Source organism: Pararge aegeria, chromosome 1, assembly GCF_905163445.1.
Source record: "Pararge aegeria chromosome 1, ilParAegt1.1, whole genome shotgun sequence".
Lineage (NCBI taxonomy): Eukaryota > Metazoa > Arthropoda > Insecta > Lepidoptera > Nymphalidae > Pararge > Pararge aegeria.
In genome coordinates this window covers 20,702,728-20,727,545 of record NC_053180.1, presented here as the reverse complement: position 1 = coordinate 20,727,545, position 24,818 = coordinate 20,702,728, and the positions used below count along the sequence as shown (strand labels likewise).

Here is a 24,818-nt window from a genome sequence, read left to right as displayed (position 1 = left end):
ACTTCGCTGGATGTGCAAGGAACACGTCCTGCAATCAGCGCCCTGTGTCTGTGACCCTGAGGCTTAGATATTAAGCCTCATGTAACACCGACAAATACTCCTTTCAGACCGGCACACATCATTGCAACAATGCTGCTAAGCGGCAGAAATAAGCATGGTAGTAGTACTTCCCCGAACGAGCTCTGTCATAAAATGCTCTACAACTACTATTTTATGTTCTTAAAGATTGTTTCCTCCATGGATTTTAATGATTTATCTTATTTGCTGAAGCGTTGACAGCGCAGTGGGTAAGAGTTTGACTTCAGTATCGAATCCCACCCAGCACGCACCTTTAACTTTTCTATGTTATGTGCGTTTTAAGTAATTAAAATATCGGTTGCTTCAACGGTGAAGGAAAACATCGTGAGGAAACCTGCATGCCTGAGAGAGCTCCAATGTTCTCATAAGTGTGTGGAGTCCACCAATCCCCAATGGGCCAGCGTGGTGGGCTACGCCCTTAGTCGTTTCTCATTGTGGGAGGAGACCCGTGCTCTGTAGTAAGCCAATAATGGGTTGATCTTATTTGCTTCATCTCTGTTAAAATCTCTGACACCAGAGCCCTAAGCCTTTCTACGTAGTTGTGGGACCTATGTATGCAGTTGATGATTATATTGGTTACTTAGTATAGAAACAAATTGATAGGTTTGTTTGAAACGCCATTTTCTAAAAATCGACTACTGACAATATTAACTGCGTCATAAATTGTAAACATTATGATACTGATGTGCTAAAAATCACGCACCACTTATGATGGCGTGCCTGTGTCCCGAGAAATGTCTCAGCTCGTAATACTTTGATTATCTTGCAAGTGACAAGACAAACACAGGGCAAGGTCGTCGTCCGCGTCATGACGTGGCGCAGTTCAATCAATTTCGCAAAGCTTCCTATTGGATAACGCGATGGGCGTGGATAGGTCGCGACCACATTGGATTCATTGATGCACGTAGTACCATTACTCGCGTCGTTGTCCTCCCAGAATTTCTGTTTTCTAACCCGCGACCTAAAATAGCAGAGGACACTTCCTGTAATACAATTATTATCACCATCCCTCCTCTATCCGCGGGTGTCGTATGAGACCGGTCAGTAGCGTTCTCTGTGCTACAACTATCCACTGCGATCACCAACCCGTCTCTCCTGCGTGGTGATTACGAGCAAACCCTCGGGAGGCCTTTAAGTCCAGCTGTGGACTATTATATGCAATTGATGACATCCTGCTAAACTTTCCTGTTTGTGAAAGACCTATCGCAACGTCCCAGCCGTTTTATAAATAAGTAACACATAAATACTGTACGCTATTCATTATAATGATGTTTCATTTAGACAATCTTAACTTACTTAAGAAAATGATATTGATTAACAAATATTTTATTTAGATAAGTGTGGCGACGGTCAAGTTTCTTAAACCTTAGACGTTCAACGCTTTTTATGTCGCAATTAGTTTTAATTCTGTGCTTTATTAGGGCATCCTTATAACGCACAGAAATAGAATTGCTAGTGCAAAGCTATGTTAAATGTGATTAAAACTAAGTTACTATGTAAATCAAAAACCAAGAAAGTAGGGAGCATATTTGCTTCCTCCTTAAAGTTTTACTTACGCATTATCTTTCACTGAACATGATTTCATTGAATCTATTAAATCACCGGAATGAGCCCGCAGACTTTGACAATTGAAAGTGTACACTGTCAAACCTTATAGCTAACTTCAGGGTGCTGGTTTTTTGTGACGGTGTGCACGCGCATCGTAAAAAGTGAGCAGGACGATGTATTCCCCTCTCACTCGGTATCGCAACTACCTTCATCCTGTTAAAATCCAACCAGGTTTACGTTACGTTACATCGTAAAATTTCACTCCCATGATTTTTTCCTAACGCCGCTAAAGAAGTACATATAACTTTAAAAATTGCGATACTAAACTATATCCAATAATCCAACCGGAGATAACGCAAACGTAGGGTAACGCCAATTCTTTAAACCAGTGAGCTGTTTATTACATGTGAATCCTATGTAGGCAAAATTAAAATCTAAAGTAGGACATGCTTTTCATTATTAACCCTTGAGCATTTCTTGCAAGATAAGCGATATGTTATCTTCTTTTCATGAATCACTTTGCTAAAACAACTATTTAATCAGTACTTATTATAATAGTTTCGCAGGACTAGCCAAAAATAAACGGCTTAACATACATAATTTGTATATATAGGTTTATGCATGTTTATTTGCAACGCAGTACAGTTAAATGCACCACCTACCTCTCTTCTTGAGCTGTTTTTAACGCCTTTGGTTGCCTGGAAGAGATCGCTATGTAGCGATAAGGCCGCCAAATTGTATACCTTTCGTTAAATTTTTACTGTTAATTTGTTATGTTTATGTGGTGTACAATAAAAGTGTATTCATTCATTCATTCATTCATTCATAATACCCAGATAATATTAAAACGAGGAGATATAGTGATCCTTTATCCTTATCACTAGCTATCAATCATCCAAAACACGATTTCTTTGAATTTGTAAGATACTATAGGATCGGATGCTTATCACTTAAATACAATATTTATTAGTGTTGAAATGATTCATAGATGCCAATCGACATTGAAGGTACAGCAGTTATTTATTATTGTTATAAATCAATCATTAACGTAACTAGTTAGTAACTATAAGTAAAATTACACAAAAGCTATGGATAACTGCCTTGTTGGTCTAGGGTACAGCTTACCAGGGATCGGATCGAGCGGATTTATCCGTGTCATATTTTCAGGTCGGAATCCCGAAGAGCACGTGAAGCCATACATTCCGGCTATCATTATTAAAATGTGTAATAATTATTGTGAAAACCCGCCAACTCATATCAGAAAAGTGTGGTGGGTCAATGATTTAATTCCCTCTCTTCCATGTAAGAGGCCTGTACCCAATATCATGTACCTAGCAATAACATGCAAGTTAATAGCCTATAGCAGTCCACTCCTGGCAGCTGGACTAAAGACCTTTACCATGGGGGTTTGCCCAGAATCGCCACTCTGGGCAGACGGGTTGATGGTCGCAATAGATGGTAGCTCAGACGACGTTGCCCCCGTTCTCCATCTTATTATAATCATCTGCCATTCCTACACGGCGTAAGGCCCTAAAGCAAAGCAGTCGGGAACTCTCGCTATTGCAAACATGGTTGACGGCCGATTGTCGCAGTGGGCAGCGACTCTGTGTTTTGAGTCCAAGGCTGTGGGTTCGATTCCCACCGCTGGACATGTGATTATCTGTCTATTATAAGTATTTATGTATATTATTCATAAAAATATTCATCCGTCACCTTAGGACACATAACACAAGTTATTCGTTTTCTTTGGGGCTAGATAGCGATGTGTGTATGTGTGTAGTGTAGTTTGCCAAAAGGAGTCATTGTTACTTACGGTACCCTCAGAGACTTCTATCCAAATATCACAGCCCTAAAAAGGCAGCAAAGACTGTAGCAAGTCCAGAAGTTTTTAATAGGATACCAAGTAGTATAAGAGATGCACCAAATAATAATTTATTCAGGAAAAAACTGAAGTCTTGGCTTGTCGAGAAGGCCTTCTACAGTTATAATGAATTTTTGGAAAGTTAAATATTGTGAAGATTGACGTTACTTATTTGTAATAATAGAATAATATTATAATGAATTTATGAATTCATATACATTTTCATGATATAATTTATTATTTAATAATCACTATGTGACGTATAATATTAATATTTATCAATACATGACTATTGACTATTGACTAAAGGACTTTTGTCATAGTATATTTTTTTTTTTTTTTATCGATTTGAATCAACTGAGATGCGTAGTAGTAGTATAATAATGCGCAGGACCAGCAGATAAGATAATGCTGTACGCCTGGTGGCACTACGTACAGCATGGTACAATCAGTCGCACATATAATGCGCACATGGGTGCTGGCGACCAGTGCTCGACGCCCCGCAGTGCCAAGCGACGATGTCGCCGCGCCCGGGCATCTGCGTTCATCATACTCCTACTAATATTATAAAGCTGAACAGTTTTTTTTTATTACTTCACTACAAGTTAGCCCTTGACTGCAACCTCTGTAAGTTATGCAATCTATCATGGTAACGGGCTAACCTGTTAGGAGTATAGCAGTTTATTATATATAAAAGTCGACTTACAAGAAATGGTCATAAATTAGTGTCATCTGCATATCGTCTGCGAAAGGTACAGAAGTCGTTTGTGGGATTGAGAATATGCTTTTATAATATGATTTCTAAGGTAATTTTGGACCTACCAATGCATAAGTTTAAAGAATATGTTAAGACACATTTATTACAGCGAGGTTACTATACAATTGATAAATTTCTTAATGAAGCAACCTTTGCTTGGAAGCATCCGGTTCCGTTTTCATCTCTCACAAGATAGAAAAATGAATGTTAAAATGTAAAATGTAAATTGTTGATGTTGGAAAAAAGTAACTGCTGAGTTTCTTGCCGGCTTCTTCTCGGTAGAATCTGCCTTCCGAACCGGTGGTAGTCACTACAAACAGACAGACTTGACGCTCAAAAGTGTTTATATTAGGCTTATTTGAAATAAATGAATTTTGTTTTTTTTTAATTTATTCCTAATCGGTTTCTAGGCGGAATCGTAATGCAACGTTAATCGCTTAGCGGCTTATCTTTGTCAGCAAGGTAGTAACTAGCAACGGCTGAAGTCTCCTACCAGACCGGACCAGAGAAACTTCAGAAAAGATGGGATCGAGCTCGGGACCTCCCACTTAAAATCACAACGCTCACCGCTGCGCTAGAAAGGTCGTCTTTGTTTGGTTGAACGCGCTAACATCAATAACTACTGGTTCGAATTGAGAAACACGCTTCGCCGGCTAGATTTTGCTTTAATTTATTTAAACAATAAACTTACATCATTAAATTTTTAATTTAAGTCTTATTATTTATTAAATCATTTATTTCTCTCCGTATTCATTCTCTTCTATTCGCTCCTCGAGCGGGTGAAAATCATTATCTACACACATGTACACCCAACAATAGAATATCATCATAGTAAATAAAAGCTGTATTTGTCAGTTTGATAGTTCAAAAATAGGAGTGCTCCGATCGTCACCAAACTTTACAGGATTAGGTACTCGCCAAGTCAATCCGGAGATTCCCTGAAAGTTTAATTGAAAACGGTCCAGCCGTTTCGGAGCCTATACGGAACATACCCACACACTTTCTCTTGTATATATATATATATACAAGAGAAAGATGAACTATATCTATTTAGATATAGTTCATTTATTGATTTATTGAGGTAGGCTATAGGCTACGTAAAATAAGAGGAGTGCCAATGAAAAATGTTGCAATACGGGAAAAAATATTTATTTTGAGAGCATGAGAGAGTGGATCGATGTGGAAAAACAACAATCATCGTCATCATCGTCATATCAAACTATTACCGGCGCACTACAGGGCATGGGTCTCCTTCCACAATGAAAAGGGGTGCGGATTGCTGGACTCCACACACCTTTAAGAACATTATGGAGATATCTCAGGCATGTAGGGGTCCTCACGACGTTTTCCTTCACCGTTTTTTTTTTTCAAAGTCACATATTTCTTTATTCAAATAGGCACATAGATGGCACTTTTGATGCGTTATTATATACAAAATGTGTACATAGCAGTGAGTAGTGATGGCGATAACTACAATCGTAAACTTAAAACTAAAGCTACGAGGGTTCCAATCGCGCCCTGGTCTAAGAAGAAGCCCACAACAAACTTAGCCGGGTGTTCCTTTTGTTATCACCATCTCATATTGTCATTAGAAAATATTTTAAAATTGAAGCAAGTGATATTGAAGTTGCATAAAACACAACTGAAAGATAGAGGTGCGTGCTGGCATTCGAACTCGGTCCCTCGGAAGTGAAGTCAAAGGACCATACCGGTGGCGACGATGACTCTTCAAAAATTTATAGAAATATCGATTGATCATATCGGTCAATGTACATGGGGCCAAGCTTGACACTTATCAGTTATCACGTGCCTATCGCCAATTGTACTGGATACGTCGTTAGACTGATTATTTTTTTGTTTTGATATTTGATACAATATCGATTCGCAACGCGGCGCCATGATTTGACGCCCTGTGACGTCACTACGTGATAAGAGTCAACGTCACAAGCGTTTAGTAAAATACGCATTTTATCAATTAGTTCTGCAGAATAACATTCAAAACGTTCAGGTTCTAATTTTTATATACCTACAGTACGAGTACGACTAGTACAGAGTTAAGAACATACAGAAACCGTGTACGCTGAAGCATTAAATCCACTCCAGTTTAGTAGTGTTTCTCGAACAGGCGGTTAGCCACTTAATTCCAACTAGCGGAGCCTCGCGACTTCATCCGCGTATGAGTCAGTTGAAAAGCTAGAATAGATCTGATACTAACATCATAATCATCGTGGCTAGCTATATAAGAGCTATATGTCCTTTATCTCCGACAAAATTTATCAGATCTTCATTAAAATTAGACAATACATGTAGGTTAGTATACACTTTGAAATAAAAAAGGAATTATTAAAATCGGTTCAAATTTAACGGAGCTATGAAGTGAAATTGATATAAATTTTCATCCCATCTCCCGGAGGAAATTTATTGTTTATCGGGATAAAAAGTATCCTATATGTTGACCCGGAATATCAGCTACTACTACATATATTCAATTTTTTTTTATATCTTTTCAGTAGTTTTCACGTGACGCCCGGACAGACAGACAGAAAGACAGACAGACAAAAATTCAATAAAAATCTGTTTTCGACTCGGTATCGATTATAATACATCCCCGGGTCAAAATTTTCAAAATATATTAAATGTACAGAAATCGTCTATTTACAGTTTTGTTATAAGTTTAGCAGTAAGTAGATTAGCAGTTGACAGTAATCATTTTACCTCCCTTAATATTTTATATCCCCTTTAAGTGCATAATATAATGTCAGCGGATACAATTTTTGTACCGTGCGGGGTGAACACACTCATTACAGTACCTAGGAGAATTCGATATAAGTTTTCTAGACTGACATAAGTATTACGTTACGTAAACGAGCAACCTTTTTTTAAATTTTAATATATATTAAAATATATAAATAGATTAAAACCGTTGATAGCCGATAGCCGAGTTCTGGCACGCTTCTCAAATTTTTCGAAGCTATGTGCGATTTTAAGCAACATATCGTGAGGAAACCTGCTTGGGAATTCTTGGGAACATCTTAATATTCTCAACTGCGTGTCATGTCCACCAATCCGCCCTTGGCCTCGGTGGACTACGGCCTTAACCCTTCTCAGCCTGAGAGGACCCTGTAGTGGGCCAATAATGGACTGATAAAGGTGATGATGATAGATTAAATAATATTTATTATTTTAACCATCCACAGAAAGTCAAAAAAGGAAAACGTTTTAAATAAAATTAATCTTTGATGCCTAAAAATATAAGCACATTAACGTTTAACAACAAATAAGCTATAGGAGCTTTACCTACTATGTATATTACTTGATAACAGGGGCGTAACAGTGTCACTGATCATAATATTGTTATTGTTTTCCTCTTAAATTCGCATGTTTGTCGCCACATGCAAATTTAAGAGGAAACAATAATATAATGATAATGAAATTTTATATGTTCATAGGTCATGATATAGTAATACATATTTGTGTATTTGTTTTAAGATAAAATCATCATAATTTACATCATATGTTTTAAATAACAAAGCGGTGATAGCGCAGTGGGTAGGACTTCGATTTCACTTTCGGGGGGCCGAGATCGAATCCTAGCATCCTCTAACTTTTCTAAGTTGTGTGTTTTAAGCAATTAAAATATAACTTGCATGCGTTTGAACTGTATACGAGAAATACTAAACTTGCATAAAAGACACTTGCAATCTGTATACGAGACGTACTAAACTTGCATAAACGACACTTGCTTCCTGTATACGAGACGTTCAAAACTCACAAAAAAGACACTTGTATACGAGAAATACCAAACATGCATAAAAGACACTTGCGACCTGTATACAAGACTTACTAAACTTACATAAACGGCACTTGCTGACTGTATACGAGACGTTCAAAACTTGCGAGCGTCTCTAAAATGTACCGAGTATCTCGGCCGAGTAGCTACTTCAATGAAATCAAGTAAAACTGGGTACTCGGTACATCCTTAATTTCAATCAATAGGTACGGGACAAGTATATGTAAGGAGTACTTAATATAAGTAGGTAAACTATATGTAAATTACTACGTAGAAGGTATATTCTAGGAAACAAACGTGCAGGTGACGTAGATAGTCGTCACGGAAAATGTTCTATGTCTATAATATAATTATAATATGAGCTAAAATAAATCGATTTACACATAGAAATGGACATGTCCATAATATCTTGCAAAACCCGATCCAATCCGGGAAAATCGATATATCAGTAATAGTAACTCTGATGGTATTTCATATAAAAACCTGAACTTCATTGCTTTATGCCATTATACCTATTATGAAGGTTCTATTAATAGTGGTATACCAGTTTGCGAAACTAATTACTGCATTGATTGCGTGTCATCCGCCGACCATTCAGTAGTTCTATCCTTTATCTATAGATTCGGAATTTGTGGCATTTGAGTTTAGTCGAAGTTTAGGATACCCTACAGAAACAATCAGCGAGTCGCGAAGCTGAAGTTAGGGTCCTAAGGTGCTGGAATGGCGACCCTAAACGACGTGGACAGATGACATCAGGCGAGTCGCTGGGAGCCGCTGTAGGCAAGTGGATTGTGAAACTCCCTACAAAAGACCTATGTCCAGAAGTGGACATCAATTGGTTGAAATGATGATCATGATGAGAGAAACAATACCTAAGTCAAATCGGCGTTAGCGTTAATTATTCATTGTGTATTTTCGATACACACTGACCTCTATTATACTATTATAATAAATGATTTGACAGTTACAGGATCAAGCTCTTTAATAGGCGAGGTATGAATGAACGAATAAATATATACTTTTATTGTACACCATAAAAAGTACATTAAACAGAAATTTAATCACAACCCAGCGTATACAGTTTAGCGGCTATTTACATACTTAGCGATCTCTTCCAGGCGTAGAAAAAAAAACTACAGAAAATAGGTAGGTGGTGCATAATACCATTGATTACATATGTTACAAACGTAACAAATGCCAGTTTAAATATATTTCGCTACGTAAATAAAAGGTAATGGAGGGCGGGGGCGTTTTAACGATCACTATCACGGCAGTGGCTCCGAAAACTCGCAGCTGGGAAGTGAGAATTTCTATGGTAGAAAGCTCAAAAACTTACAATTTAATCACGCGACCCAGAAATGTACCTTAGACTCAGTACATCTCTCTGTAAATTTTCTTTGTGGTGTAAAATAAAAGTGTATTCATTCATTCATACATCCAAATCCCAAGCCCATAGAGGCAGTTATGTTTTAACAATCAGGAGAGTCTAGCGTCTAATCCCTCTCTTCAGGAGGCCTATGCCCAATAGCGGTTCATAATTTTTTTCTGGTCTGGCCCAGTGGGAGGCTTCGCCTGTGGCTAGTTACCATCCTTCCGACAATGATAAGCCGCCAAGCGACTCAGCGATCCGGCAGGATCGGCGTAAATATAACATGGGATATGGATTTAATATACTCGCCATATCCGTTTGACGTTCAGCTCGTTACCAATTTTAGACATTATTATCACTTACCACCAGGAGAGATTACACTCGAGGGCAAGCTAGTAGTGGAATAAAAAAAAATTGAAAACCAGTGCTTGTACATTTTACTGTTACACCAGTAACAGTGTTGGTACACCAGTGATTTGCAACTCCGATCTTTAAGATTATAATTGATCCAGATAGAATTCACAGCGTGGTGTGCTATGTATATAGTTGCTAGATACTAAACCGTCTTAACTTAGTGGTCAAAGCGCACACGCCGCGATTGCCAGAGAGTCCCAAGTTCAAATCTTGTCGGATTAAAAAAAAAATTATACGCATTTTAATTTTATTAAAAAGCAAAAACTAACGGAATCGGTTGAGATTTGACCGATGCTTGTCCACATACCATCAGGTGGGGCATCTGTCAATACTATAAAAAAAATTGACTTCGAATCGATAACGCTTTATGAACATAATCCGGTAAAGGAATATTACAAAATACTTGTTCAATTTCAGATGATGCTGAAAGAGTTCACGGCGCAGTTCCTCAGGCATACGGCTCCCAGCCGGCGTCATTTAACTCCTGAACTTGTACTGCGTCTCGTGACCCCTTCTTGCCCCCTATGGTCCGCGCGCATCGAAGACTCCCCCTTTTCGGATCCTTTCTGGGGGTTTTATTGGCCAGGCGGCCAGGCTACAGCTAGGTAAGAACGCAATATCTCATTTTCAGAAAATTAAATATATATTTGCTATTCTTTGCATTGTAAGTGTCTTTTGGACCTGCAATGATATCGGTTACCGATATATCTACGAAAGCGAACGATTTCATAATGTTCCATCAACTACTAAAGCTCGCGTCAATGCCAAAACTGTATTGTTTTCTATTCTTGTCTATCTTCTGTTTAGGTAGCTTAATTTATTGAAGAAGACTATATAGCAGTACCTGTATTACGTCGGTGAAGCAACAGGACAGCGCTAGTTAACCCCCTAGTTATGTATGCAGCAAATTACGAAAATATAACAAAACAATGTTTTAATAATAACAGGACGCATTAAAATATATATATATTCTGTGACATATTAAGTACACACATAAACCTATGAATGGCTAAATATCAGCCTTCTTACTAGACAAGTAACTGTTAAGCATATAATATGTTTGTGTTACACTCAAATGTTTACTGCCTTGTGACGCTAACCGTAGCCAGTCCATAGGTATTTTAACCACATGTAAGTTTATCTGTTAGAAAAACCATCTTTGCCTGTATGTTTAATTTAAATAAAGAGATCTTTGTTCAGACTTGCCAAAATTGTGCATAACCTGTAAGCGATATGGGTAAGTTAGAGTGGCGGAGTGGAATTCAATGGCGCGGCGGGAATACACAGCAGATGACTGAAGAGAAGGATTCAAGTTATCTAATAATTAAAACTGTTATTATGAATTTAGTTATTATTAGATATACCATAAAAACCTGAAAGATAACAATAAGAGGTATCGTTTGTATCTATTCAGTTAAATCATATGAAAGGTTTACGTCGTTTCGTTGGTGACTTGCTATTAAATTATTATCTCACATTGACACAACACGCATAATGTAATGTTGTTCACGGCATCCAGCTCTTACCCTACAGTATAAACAAATACGCAGTTTTACGCGGTAAGAGCTATGACCTCTAAGAACCCACTCTCGTTTCATTGTACAATTAGTACGAGTTGGAACACCTTGCAAGTGTCGATGATTTCGAGTATCAAACCAATAAACGTTCAAAGTCATATTATAATAGGATGCAAATCTACGAAGAATCAAATATTCTTATATCAAAAAAGTACACGGGTGTTTTCCCACAATAAGAAGCGTTTATGCCGTAGTCCATAAACGCTCGTGAAAACATTATGGGGAACTCTCTGGTATGCATGTACCTCACTTTGTTTTAAATATTGGATATTTAACAATTATTCATTGTAAAGTCAACATCTCCTGAGGATGTTTTGTGTGCAGTATAAGAATTCAACAAATTATAAATTACATATAGATTCTCGTTTTTCGCGGAGCATACAATATAAATCAAACTTAATTTTCATAATGTAGGTACCACATTGTTTTTTCGGTAGTTAGGGCTAGTTATAAGCCGCGGAAGCAGCGAAAGAAGCAGATTATTTAAACATTGTTTTCTTATTTTTTCCTAAATTGCTGCATACATAACTAGGGGGTTAACTAGCGCTGTCCTGTTGCTTCACCGACGTAATACAGGTACTGCTATATAGTCTTCTTCAATAAATTAAGCTACCTAAACAGAAGATAGACAAGAATGGAAAACAATACAGTTACTGTATTATTAAAGTTATTATTATTATTATTATTATTTTATTATTATTACAGTTACTCCTGCTCTTGTACCCAGGTGCATCCATTTATAATACCACAGCACACACCACTGAACAATGCAGATCGATGGTTGTGCATACTAATAACAAACATATAACATATGAAAAAGCTAACGCTTGGTAGTTGGATCAAGGGTCGTATAAGAAGGGAAGTAGTTCTTGAATCTACGCGTATTGTAAGGAGGTTCCTCACTCTGAGCCGTGACCGCCGGTTGCTTGGATACACCAAAGCCTCGCAAGCGGAGGACTGGACTTTTTTATTCATAAATATTTAAAAGTGTTTTTTAAATATAATTTAAGAAATAAAAACAAACCTACATACGAATAACAACATACACATCTTTAAAAAAACCATGTAAGTATATAATACTACTAGATGTGCTCTGCGGCTTCACCCGCGTAATTTAGGGAGGCAGCGCACTGCTCCAAAGTCTACACCTATAGTCATATATGAGGTTTTGAGATCAATAAAAAGTATACTGTATGATTTCTAATACCACCAAGAATATGTATAAAAAGTTTCATGAAGATCGGTTTAGTAGTTTTCGCGTGAAAGCGTAACAAACAAACTTACATTCACATTTATAATATTAGTAGGATACTCTGACGTTACGGTGTTTCCATACTCGGAAACCTCCGACGCTAGCTAGCGAGGTATACACGTAATAGACCTGTCTCACAAGTCGTTATTGACGTCACTCTGCTAATAAGAAATTGTAGTGAACATGGTTTCCGAGCGCGAATTTTTTCCCGCGCCCGTACGCTACTGCTGCTAACACAAACATAATCTATGTGTGTGTTATCGTAATAACACACTATACTTAGCTCATGAATATAACATATTCGACATATTAATCTGTTCTTAGAGTATGACGCTAATTGCATAATTGCTGCCAATTTACCACTGATGTGTACCACTGATTTATTGTAATTTAATATGATTTTTCAACTTACCTATAACTAAAAGAATTACTGTACAAGTCATGGAATGCAGGCTGCGTTAAAAAAAAATGAGCCAGCCTTTCTGTCACCAGATGAGTCAAACTAAATACTAATTTTCGTCGATATAACATGAAATATGACGGTTGTTCATACACATTTTCGTTCCCCATGTAACCTTCTTTGGGAATGAAATTAAAAAAAAAGTTACGTCTACTAAAAAAATATACATAGCCTATTTCAAGAACTGGGCTATAAAATGAAAAAAAGATTTTTTCAATTTATAGCGTTGAGATCAAACAAACGTGTAAACAAAATCCTTAGCTTCATTATTAGTATAGAATAGAATACATAGATAGATAAATAGATATAAACGAATGATTATTACATGCCGGCGCGCGGCGCAAGTTGTAGAGGAAAACGATTAGAAATACAGCACGCGAGCGGCATAAATTAAATATTTTTAGTTAGGAAGATTTTCCGCTTTAGTATATGTTTATATTTTTTAATCTTAATAGGTTGTTGTTTAACGAAAATGATTTAACCCTAATTATTTATATTCTAATAAATATACTACGACAATATAAACATTGCCATCTAGCCCCAAAGTAAGCGTAGCTTGCGTTATGGGTACTAAGATGGCTGATGAATATTTTTATGAATAATATACATAAATAATTTTACTTAAAATATACATATAAACAACCAGACACCGAAAAACATTCATTTTCATCGCACAATTAACATCGTCATTAACATTAATTATAAGAATCGGTTGAGTAGTTTTTAAGTTTATCTTTTACATAATACATATAAGAAATATACAGAAAATCAAAGCATTTCTCTTTATAGTATTAGTATACCAACAGTACTACATAAGTTTCGAATTTCTTTAAGGTTATGGAACACTAAGAGGCAAAATTTTGTTAGAAAAGACCGAAAGTTACAAATCGAGTTTCGATATGACGATAAACGCAAACAGTAAGAAAAGTAGATAACTTTACTGCAAGTAAGGTATTTAATATACCTAACTAACTTGCAGTAAACTTATCTACTTTTCGTAAATGCTCTAAACCAAAGAGGATAAAAACAATTAATGAGATAAACCCATAAACCCAACATTATCAAACTAAAATAAACAACACCTACATACTAACATATTATTAATTTAATAATCCGATATAAGAATCCAATTATTAACTCTACGATAAATATATAGGATCAACTTCCAATGTATCTTTTAAGGGTGTATTGTAAAACGTCGTAAGTGCTTTTTGAATCAATTAAAAATCAGCTACAATCCTAAAATCACAAGATTGTTTTAAAACTGCCCACATACCATTAATTCATTATTACTCATACTACTGTGCTTCTCTTAAGAGTTGCATACAGTGATCAAAGGAAAAGCAACTGTATAAACTGTGAAATAGTGATGATATTGAAATGATAAGTGGGCATGAGTCATTCTTTTCGCGGGTTTTACGAACTCATTCATAGTAAAATCTTCACTTTTTATTATTGTGCCATAATAATTATTTTGTTACGATAGTTTGGTGTTGTCTGAGTTTTTTATTCCTCGACAAATCAGCCCTTGACTTTTCACCTGGTGGTAAGTAGTAGTATGGCAGTTTTAGTCATTGTATAACCCATACATCTTATTGGTTTCTACGCGGTATCGTACCGACACGCTTGGTCGCTTGGCTGCAATGGTAATAAGCCATGGCCGAAACAATGAAAAGGACCGGACGTTCACAAGGACAACTTCTTTTTAAGAGATTTCTTCCAGGAGCCCTTGAATGTGAGATAAATTTTACGTAAAGTTATCAACTATCGCAGAAAGCCTTGGCGTATTACGCGAAACGCAAAACAACTTTAATGATATGGGAAATCCGAATTATAATAACCAATTAGGTATAACAATATCAAACTGTTATAATTCGTGGGAATTATTAACCATTATTTGTAAACAGTTATCAATGTTATTTAGAATACAGGTCCATAATTTATATTAGTTCTGAACGTGTCGTTAATGTTTTGTTTCTTAAATTACCTTGGGTATAATTATTAAATAAACTGTAAATTCGTACGAGCAGGAAAACAATTACTTAGAAAGATATACTTATTAAATATTATTATGACGTAGTTAATGACCCCTGAAGTCCATGTTTCGATTGAAGTATCGGTTAATTTGTATAACATATTCCATTCAATCAATTTATATTATAGGAAGTAAAAGTAAGATCAAAAGAAAAAAAACTAAGAAACCTTGGATGCCCAGTTGGCTGACGAAAGACGCAGACACTATATTGTATAGAAACTACGGATGGAAGGATGGTTTAACCATTATCATAAACTATATAAAGGTCCCATGGCAGGGAATCCAGAGGCTGTATTTAACATCCACGGTGCGTCGCCACCCCTGTGATCTTTATTCACTTTCTTATTTACAGTTATACGACTCCGTTTGAAAATATTGGAAATAAATAATCCTAATTGATTATGATATTTGCCACTAGCTGGCGTATAAGTCAAGAAGCGTAGAGTATATGACATATACTTACGACCAATCCAAATTATTATTTTTAAATAGCGGAAACTAGACGTCTGCCGTAAGTCTTATTCCGTCAGAAAAAAATGTAAGTTACTCCCTAGTCGCGCCTAAAGAAGTTTTACTTCAAAATTATTTAAACAAAAAAAAGACACCGCCTATAGATTTGGCCTCCTCAAGGGAAAGAAGAAAGGTGATTCCGTATTCTGCGAAAAGCCTTAGAAAGAGACGAGCGTTAAGTCGTACTAAGGCAAAAAGTGATATAAAATCAAAACTTAGAGAGGAACAGAGCTATGCAGAGAGGGAATGAGACGTAAACTTGTGAGTCATGGTGGAATGCTTCAGGAATTTATTACGAGTGAGTCACAGTTGTTTAGTATTTTATCGTTTAATAGTTTTATCATTTATTTCGGAAATTCACACTTGGCATAATATTATGGAAATTCCGTCGGCGAAATTTCAAAGCGATGCTAAGTATTAGGTCATTAGTCTGGGGCTTTGTTGCCAAAGCATCAACTGCGATTCCTAAGCGACGTTTATGTAGGTCTATAACTGGATGGGTAAACCACCCTACCTCTGTTAAACACGAGAAAAATTTGATCAGATAGACATTTATGGAATTATTGTTTTCCTGAAGAAGGACTATTCTTACGTAAAAGTTTTCGCATTTATGCCATACATGTCGACTAAGTTTCAAGTGGAACCCGCCTGCATGTGCGGAGAAAGTAAAACATAAATAAATAAACACGTTAATTGCCCCTAATTGTTATCTTACGTACGATAAGCTAGTAACATATTCAACCAATGATATAATTAAGGTCGTGCATTCTGTATAGCACAAGCTGTAAATTTGTATAGGTAATTTTTAGGTTACGAATTAGTTCTAGTGTTTTACATTCATATCATAAAGAACAGTACTTGTGAAATCTTACGAACCTGTTTTTCTTGGGAATATATATATATTAGTATTTGTAATTTTATGTAGGTACTTCTGAATATTAACTAATTAAACATCCTATCATAATAGCTTCAAAAGCATTAAGTGTTTCATAGTTTCCACATTCATTTATCATCTTTATATATGTTTTGTACATTTATTCATTATAGGATTTCTACATTTATCATCTGCATTTTATATATTAGAAAATGTAGTACACTAGCTTTAGCCCGCGGCTTTGCTTGCGATAAGTAACATTTTTGATTTGGTATATTTTAACTACTAAGGTTTAAAAAAATTCAAAATCCGTCAAGTGACTACGCTTGACGGATTCGATAGGATCGGGCTGAATTTTTAGAGCTGTGCGTTGACAGATCAGTCAGTCAGTCAGTCACCTTTGCCTATAGATTGGTATGGCTTTTTTGGTAACAGGGTGGAAATACACGCGGTGTACTCAGCACATGTCAAACACTCCGTCCGGCAATATCGAACTAAACCAGTTTGGTTAAACCTTAACTGCTTTTAACTGGTGTGCGTGTGTAATAGTAGTCATATGATAATAATGTATTGATTCGATAACAGCTGAATGTTATCAGTAAGTGTATTAGTAGCCATATACCAGGAACCTTACCGACTGAACCACAGCTACACCACGTACGTGATATCTTATTTGATAGTTTGCTCTGTTTATCTGGCACGTGCTTAGCAGTATGCAATTTTATAAATAAAATAAAATAAGATAAAATAGCCTTTAATTCCAAAACGTCATTTCATACACACTAATAAACATTTATACTTTTAAATTTAATAAACATTAATATATTGAATTGTTAGGTTAGGTATGGTTTAACATTAATATTGAATTAAAATTATGTACTTAAATTATTAATTAATTATGTCCCGAGTTTCGGATTGCCTGTTGGCAAAGTTGATGCAATTTTACCATCCCATAACAAAACCTACTTTTCTAACTAGAAGTTAGAATGAAATATGGAAATGATTTATTTACATCATTACATTATTATTTATACGTTTTTAAAATGCATTCAAAAGATTCTCGGTATGAGAATAGCAGCTTAGTGATAAAGCGCACTGGCTGCGATTGCGTGAGAGTATCAGGTTCAAGTCCTGTCGGTTCCGAAATTTTTCCGAAGTGTGAAGTGTATAAAAACTTTAATAAAGATTATAAAATAATTTATTAGACGGCTGACAGGTGCAGGGGACAGCGACCATGCTTTCTTAGTCCAAGGCTGTGGGTTCGACTCCCACAACTGGAAAATGTTTGTGTGATGAACATGAATGTTTTTCAGTGCTGGGTGTTTATCTGTATATTATAAGTATTTATGTATATCATTCATAAAATATTCATCACTTATCTTAGTACCCATAACACAAGCTACGCTTATTTTGCTAATGGCCTTATGGGCTATATGCCGATGTGTGTATTGCCGTAGTATATTTAATTATGTATTTTTTAGCATATTCATCTATTTCGTTGGCTAGAAGAGAACTAATTTATTTATTTATTTATTAGTTCTTGATTGCAATCTCGTCCGTTAATAACTGGTAAGTGATGATGCAGTCTCAAATGCTAGCGGGCTAACCTGTTAGGGGTGTTGCGGATAATGCTGCGTCGAATCCGATTATAAGCAACATCGTACCGGAACGCTAAATAACTTGGCTTCTTTGGTGATTCGCAGACCAGAGAAATTTCAGATAATATGAATTCCCAAATTTTCCAAGCAGAGATTCGAAACCGGGTAACACAAACGCTGAAATAGTTCAACTGTTTTTCGTTAGTCATAGATTGATTCAAAAGATTACATAAGGCTGCGTGAATCACACAAAACGATGTATTGCTCGACCTCGACCCCGTGGTCAACCGAGCGGCTCGATACCGAACACTTACCGACACTTATTTGTCGATCGAGTGCTAACTAGCCACGGCCGAAGCCTCAAAACGATCAAAAAGAAGAAAATAGTAGAAACCATAATATTCTCCATTATTAGACAACTGGTTTGAACTACCAGTGGTTTTGGATAGAAGCAGGCGTTACTTTGCGGAATTCCATGACATATACTACTGTACTCTTTTCGCGGAGTATAGCTAATTAAGCTTAATTTTCACAATATACCAGTGGTTCTTTAATTTTGTTTGACCATAAAATTAGGTTTATAGAATATACCCCTAATAACATTGTCATACAAATGTCATCGTGGGCCACAGAGCACTTAAACCAGTTGGTTTGGGTGTATGGCCTGACGTCAACCCTCACCACGTAGACATGGCACGTGGCGCGAGTTTGTTGACATCTGTGAGTCAGCGTGGGTTTGTATCATTTACGCTCATGTTTTGAACTCCGTCCGCCACGACCTAATTTGTTATGTTCCCTACAGCTACTTTTTTCTGCAACGCCAACGAATGAAAGCAATTTTAAAGGTAAATGGGGTACCTAATAAATATACGTATAATTTTCAGTGTGTGTGAACTGACTGCCTCTTTGGTCTTTTTTTGGTCACGAGGACCTGTTCTGAGGTCGAGGTCGTTGCAATGGGTTCTCTATCATAAAATTTTTAGTACCAGCGTAGAGTTTGAAAATTGGGGGTGATTCAGTACACTCTGTGCACTGGTATATCTCTAGCGTAGTTGGAAAATCTCTCTGGATATTTACCACCGTATCCGAAATCGGTCAAGGAATCTATGTAAAATTTTCTACTTGATGTATTTCATGATGTTTGGAAGCAGGCCGGTCCGCATCCCACACAAGATAGAAACATTATGTGGTGTTGGAAAAGAGCAACTACTGAGTTTCGTGCCGGTTTCTTCTAGGTGCAATCCACCTTCCGGTCCGGTTGTAGAGTTACTATAAACATTGCCTACTTGAAATTAATGAATTTTTAATCTAATTTTTCTTATTATCAAGCCTGTTTACCTTATCATTTGAGTTATACATTAATAAAAAAAAGTACATAAATTACAAACGCTATTAAAGAAAATCCAGAGAGCCGCAATGTTAAGCCGTTAAACCTGACTCATCTCATCCCTGTGGCGGGAATCCCGTTTCCAAGAATCGTTCCGACTAGCGGCCCCATAAATAAAATGCTGGTACTAAAACTAAATGTTCCAGGAATATTTTCTGCATATTATTTTGAATACGCAGATCAGTATATATCGAAATAGCTTGATGATATTAATAACTCATCTCTAAGCTTTGCAAAATTCAAAATTCATTTATTTCAAGTAGGCCTAATATAAGCACTTTTGAAACGTCAAGTCTGTAGTGTGTGTGTCTTTACTACGATTTTATTAGACGATGCAGTCGAAAATACAGTCTAACCTGAAAGGGGCCTGTAACCCTTTAATCGCTACGCAGTATCGTACTGAAAAAGCTTTATTATGCGGGTGGAATCTTCACTCTTCCAAACGTTTTATTCAGTATTTTTTTAGAAAAATAAAAACGCATATTTATCACTCATTTCACATCATTCATAAACAACCCCCTGCAGTCTTACAGGGTACAGGGTTTTTGGTCCCCCGAAAGGCTTTTTATCAGTATCATCATACCAAATGTTATTGCGAGTCCAGTCTCTGAGACAGGATACCATAATATATTTACAAGTCAATATGAACAAATGCCCCAAAAGTTTTCATTTGCACGTGTAGTAGGTACTGTTACACGGCCACGTCATTTCATGTAACGATAAAGTGGTCGCGTGGCAACTGTTTGTGTCCCACTCGCAGTTTCACTGATGCAATGCTCGTTCCGATGCCGCAAACTACGATACCACGACATTTGCAGGGAAATTAGAATATCTGAATTTCGTGAAATCCGGGAATATAAAAGTTTTGATTGCAAACATACAAAGACAGCTAAAAAAAAATAGGGATAAATGAAATAGGTCTTCATAAATTTATATCACCCATTACTATGTTAGATATATACTGCATACCACTTCATTATATCACAGTTCAGTAGAAGAAAATAAGCACTTAACTCATATCTATAAATGTTGCTGGCAACATTGATGTGTGTTCATCTATTTAAGAAGTATAGCTCTTAGATAGTGATATTAAAGTGGATTGTTGTCTTTATTCGTTAAGAAGACGTAATATGAATCATGAAACACATTTTTGCATGGCTTCTTCGAAATCTAATTTTAATAATGTGTCCAAGAAATATCCGTGATAAACTTATCGTTCTTGCTGATAAGATACGTGTAATGGTGGTGGCCTACCCAAGTCCTCCAAGGTTTTGCTTCGAGTATCTGATGTTAGTTATAAAGGCAATAAAAAAGTCTACAACTTCTAGTAAATTGTTCTCGGGTAGGCCGCGACCTAACTATCTAATTAGTACTTTTCTTAGAACTAAGCCATTCTTTAAGACCTAATTTTCCAAAAAGTATAAAACATTTTTATACGCACTTGCATGAAAACCTTTTAAAAGCCCATTAACACGAACAAAAGAAATATTAATTCAATTTTACTAAAATTAAAAGCAAAAAAGCCAACATCACGCGGTGTTCCCAGGCGGTCACCCATCCAAGTACTGACCGCGCCCGATGTTGCTTAACTTCGGTGATCGGACGAGAACCGGTGTATTCAACATGGTATGGACGTTGGCGAGAGTTAACTTAAAATTTGCGTTTGGTATAAATAAATATCTAGTACACACCCCATAAAATTCCATCCATTAGTTAAATAAGTCATAATATAAATTCATATATGTTTTACTAACATTTTACATTTGTAATATTTAAATATATATCGTTAACCTATCTATCTTCAAATAAAAAAGGAAAGACGAAATCAGCTTAAAAAAAAAAATTATAAAGCCTGTGATCGCTCGTTGAAATGTATAATAACACCATCTAACGAGTAATTTGAAAACATAATAAAATGCATTTGCACATAGATGGCGTAAAAAAATATTAATTTGGCATGATGATATTATTAATAATAACAGATATATCCTGGACAACTCGGATATAATTCGACACCGTGGCGTGTTGGACGTTGGGTGCGGATGCGGCGCTGGAGCCATCGCTGCTGCCATGAGAAACGCTAAACAAGTTGTGGCGAACGATATTGATCCCTGTGAGTTTCCCTGGTTCCTAAACCACCCAGCAGATTCCTCTGTATACCTCTCAATCAACTACTTCAACAGTACCTACATTATATAACTATGCTCGCTATTAAATCCACTCGAAGAGCGCCAGCTATCGACATTACCAAGATTCCTTCCTTCCTTCTAGTACTGACTAGGTTTACCAGTGTTATAACAAGATGGCGCTTCTTGGGTACCATAAAAATCGTAATTAACTTTTCCAGTATCGAAAAAAGAGAACTCTATTACATATACATATTTATATATTATATATATATATATATATACATAAAATTTATGTAATTTGAAAATATATATATTAGGTGCATCACCTACCTCTCTTCTTGAGCTGTGTCGCTAATTTTTATTTGGTAGCCTGAAGATGCCTGGAAGAGATCGCTATGTAACCTGAGTAAAATAGTTATTTGAATTTTATTCATTCATTTCGTTCAAGTTTACTTATTCGATCGCGTGAATAGGAAGAGAAAGTGCAACATCTAGTGAAAAGCTTGTGTCCCAGTAATATAAATAAATCGTAGTTCGTAAACGTAGGTAGAAAATCTCACACTTCGCACTCTACATGGATCTAATTATTAGATTATGTAAATATTATAATACTATATATAAGTAAGTAAGTACTATAATGGATGAACGTTACCTAGACCTGGTGAACAAACAAAATATAAAAAAAACTGGAGATGCCGGGGATCGAACCCGGGGCCTTTCACATGCAAAGCGAACGCTCTACCACTGAGCTACATCCCCGTTGTAATATTAGTTGAAATTTAATATTACATTCCAGTTGCAGTAATAGCTACGAATATTAATGCAGAACTAAACAAAATAAAAGTTAAAACTGACGTTGATGACTACGTCGGAAGGAGCTGTAAAGATTTTGATGTGATTTTGATTGGCGACATGTTCTATGACGAAGAATTCGCAAGTGTATTGTTTGAATGGCTCAATAAATTGACTGCAGATAATAAATTGGTAAGATGAAAATATATATTTTATTAATCATGAATTATACAAATGTACTTAAATACGTTTTTAATTTTTATCTTAGATTCTATTTCCAGTCAATATTTATTGACTGCAATCTCGTCTGATAGTGATTTTCAATATTATAGTGTTTGGTAACGTTCTTTTAGATGTACCTATGCCAGTTTTATAATACTTACTCATTAGTCGGTTTCGCTTGGCAGCACGTCTTTGTTGGTAACTAGCCACGGCCTAAGAGCTTGCCGCTAGACTATTCTTTATCAAAACTAATATTATATTTATTTGTTTGTTTTTACCTATATTACACTAACAGCACCGATCTTGATGTAATTTGGCATATGTTAAGCTTGCATTCTTGAGCTAGAACATAAACTATACTTTTGGTGTTACAATAATACTTGTTACAGCGGTCAACCCATGTATGGCCTGACAGCTAAACCATTCTTGCGCGCCATACAGATAGCTTGTATCCTTAACTCTGAATTAGGACACTCTTTACCAGGAAAACATTTAGCTGTCGCGAGGTTTAGAAAAACCACGTGTAATTAGTGATAAAGACAAATACCTAAGTAATTTAGTGGTCATGCTATATTAATAATTGTCTTACGTTTTGAGCTTCAGAAGAACCGTATTAAAAAAAGTAGTAGAACATTAATTACGCTGATAAGGATAACGACTATAAGCAGTATACCTAGTAGTTGAGGTTTTTGTGACAGAGCTCGTCCGGGAAGTAATACCCCCCGCCCCCGAATTGCTGTGTTCTAGTCTGAAGGCCGAGGTTTCCGGTGTAACGTGGTTCACGGGCGCACCTTCGCCTCAGGTTGATGGACACAGTGCGGCATGTTGCAGGTGTCCCTTGCATGCCCTTCGAAGTGATGTTCTGTTTATAGGCGATGGTTTTCCACTTATCACGTGGGCCGGCTGCTTGGTCCGTCAATTGTTATAAAAAAATAAAAGGTGTGAATTTGAATGAAATTTGGCCCTTTAAAGTGGGTCAAAATCGCCCCCTAAGAAGTTGGTTACAAACATACAAACAAACGTACAAACATACAAGTGAAGCTAAAATATAGCGTGTAAAAGGTGAACGATAAATAGGAATTACTTGCTTAGTTACAAGTTTTATACGTTTCAGGTATTAATTGGAGATCCGGGGCGACACAGTTTGACGGAGAGCAGGAGGAGTCAGATGACTTTGCTAGCTAGCTACGAGTTACCCAAAGAGACTCGCGAGGAAAATAACGGTTTCACTCACTCTACAGTGTGGCGGTTGAATAAATTATGACATAAGAACAACAAATTTTTAACCAATGATTAAGTGAAAAATAAAATTAATTACTTGGTAATAAATGAATAGTTGGAGAAAACTTTGATATTTTCAGCAATGCTAGCCTATCATGGCTGATACTGATATCTAATAAATAATCAATTCAAGTTTGTATCAGTACTTGATTGATATGATTATGTATTGTAAAGTGTTCGCTCAGACTCATAGAACCCAGTGTCGTCAATTCAAAATTTTATTTGCGGCTTAGAGAACCAAGCGCGGCGGCTTTCGATATTCATTAAAAAAATGGTTACCACTCTAGAATAAAAAAAAAAAAAGATTGAGAACGTAACTGTTTTCGAAACGTTTCGCAACAATTATAAATTGCATGCTACTATAAAGTAAGCGCACAAAGAAAACTCGCGATATATTCTTTCATATTATTTAACGTCCCAAAAAAAATTACGTATTTTTTAAACACTGTGTAATTGATTTTTATTTTATTGTTTCCTGCTCTCCGACTCGATTTTAATGCGTTTGTAACGAATTCAGGGTGCCTATTAAGAGGTTTCTACTTACGGTTATCTATTTGGTCGTGTAATATATTTGGAAACAGTTATCTTTCACCGTTTATGCAATTGCATGGGTAAATCTGTCTGGACTCTTGGTACCTAGTAAGAAAATAACAAAACATTGATAATTATAAAACTAACTTTATTGATAAACTACTTTCTTAATACTCTTTATCAAAATTATAAATTCTTATTCAAGGCACAATGTAACATCGTTGTACAATATTGGTATAAGTTTATTATAGTATTTAATTCTAATGAACATTAATAATTATCATGAACATGTCAAAATATCTAATATATTTACAATAATATTCTACAAAATAAAGATTTCCTAAACATAACAA

At 36.1% G+C, this 24,818-nt stretch overlaps 1 protein-coding gene and 2 non-coding genes across 3 annotated transcripts in view; 1 reads left to right on the top strand and 2 right to left on the bottom strand.

The window, feature by feature from the left end:
• Positions 1 to 24,040, top strand: part of LOC120626458 (electron transfer flavoprotein beta subunit lysine methyltransferase-like) — a 37,218-nt gene extending 13,178 nt beyond the window's left edge. The window contains exons 2-5 of the mRNA XM_039893987.1: positions 10,235 to 10,422; positions 21,493 to 21,623; positions 22,436 to 22,623; positions 23,768 to 24,040. Of these exons, the coding sequence (XP_039749921.1) occupies positions 10,235 to 10,422; positions 21,493 to 21,623; positions 22,436 to 22,623; positions 23,768 to 23,917 (657 nt within the window). The 3' untranslated portion in view covers positions 23,918 to 24,040. The remainder of the gene's footprint in view (positions 1 to 10,234; positions 10,423 to 21,492; positions 21,624 to 22,435; positions 22,624 to 23,767) is intronic.
• On the bottom strand, positions 21,032 to 21,150 carry LOC120627419. The gene has a single exon (XR_005658907.1). It is a non-coding gene; the product is annotated as a 5S ribosomal RNA (ribosomal RNA).
• Trnaa-ugc lies at positions 22,327 to 22,398 on the bottom strand. The gene has a single exon. It is a non-coding gene; the product is annotated as a tRNA-Ala (tRNA).
• Positions 24,041 to 24,818: the final 778 nt, after the last annotated feature.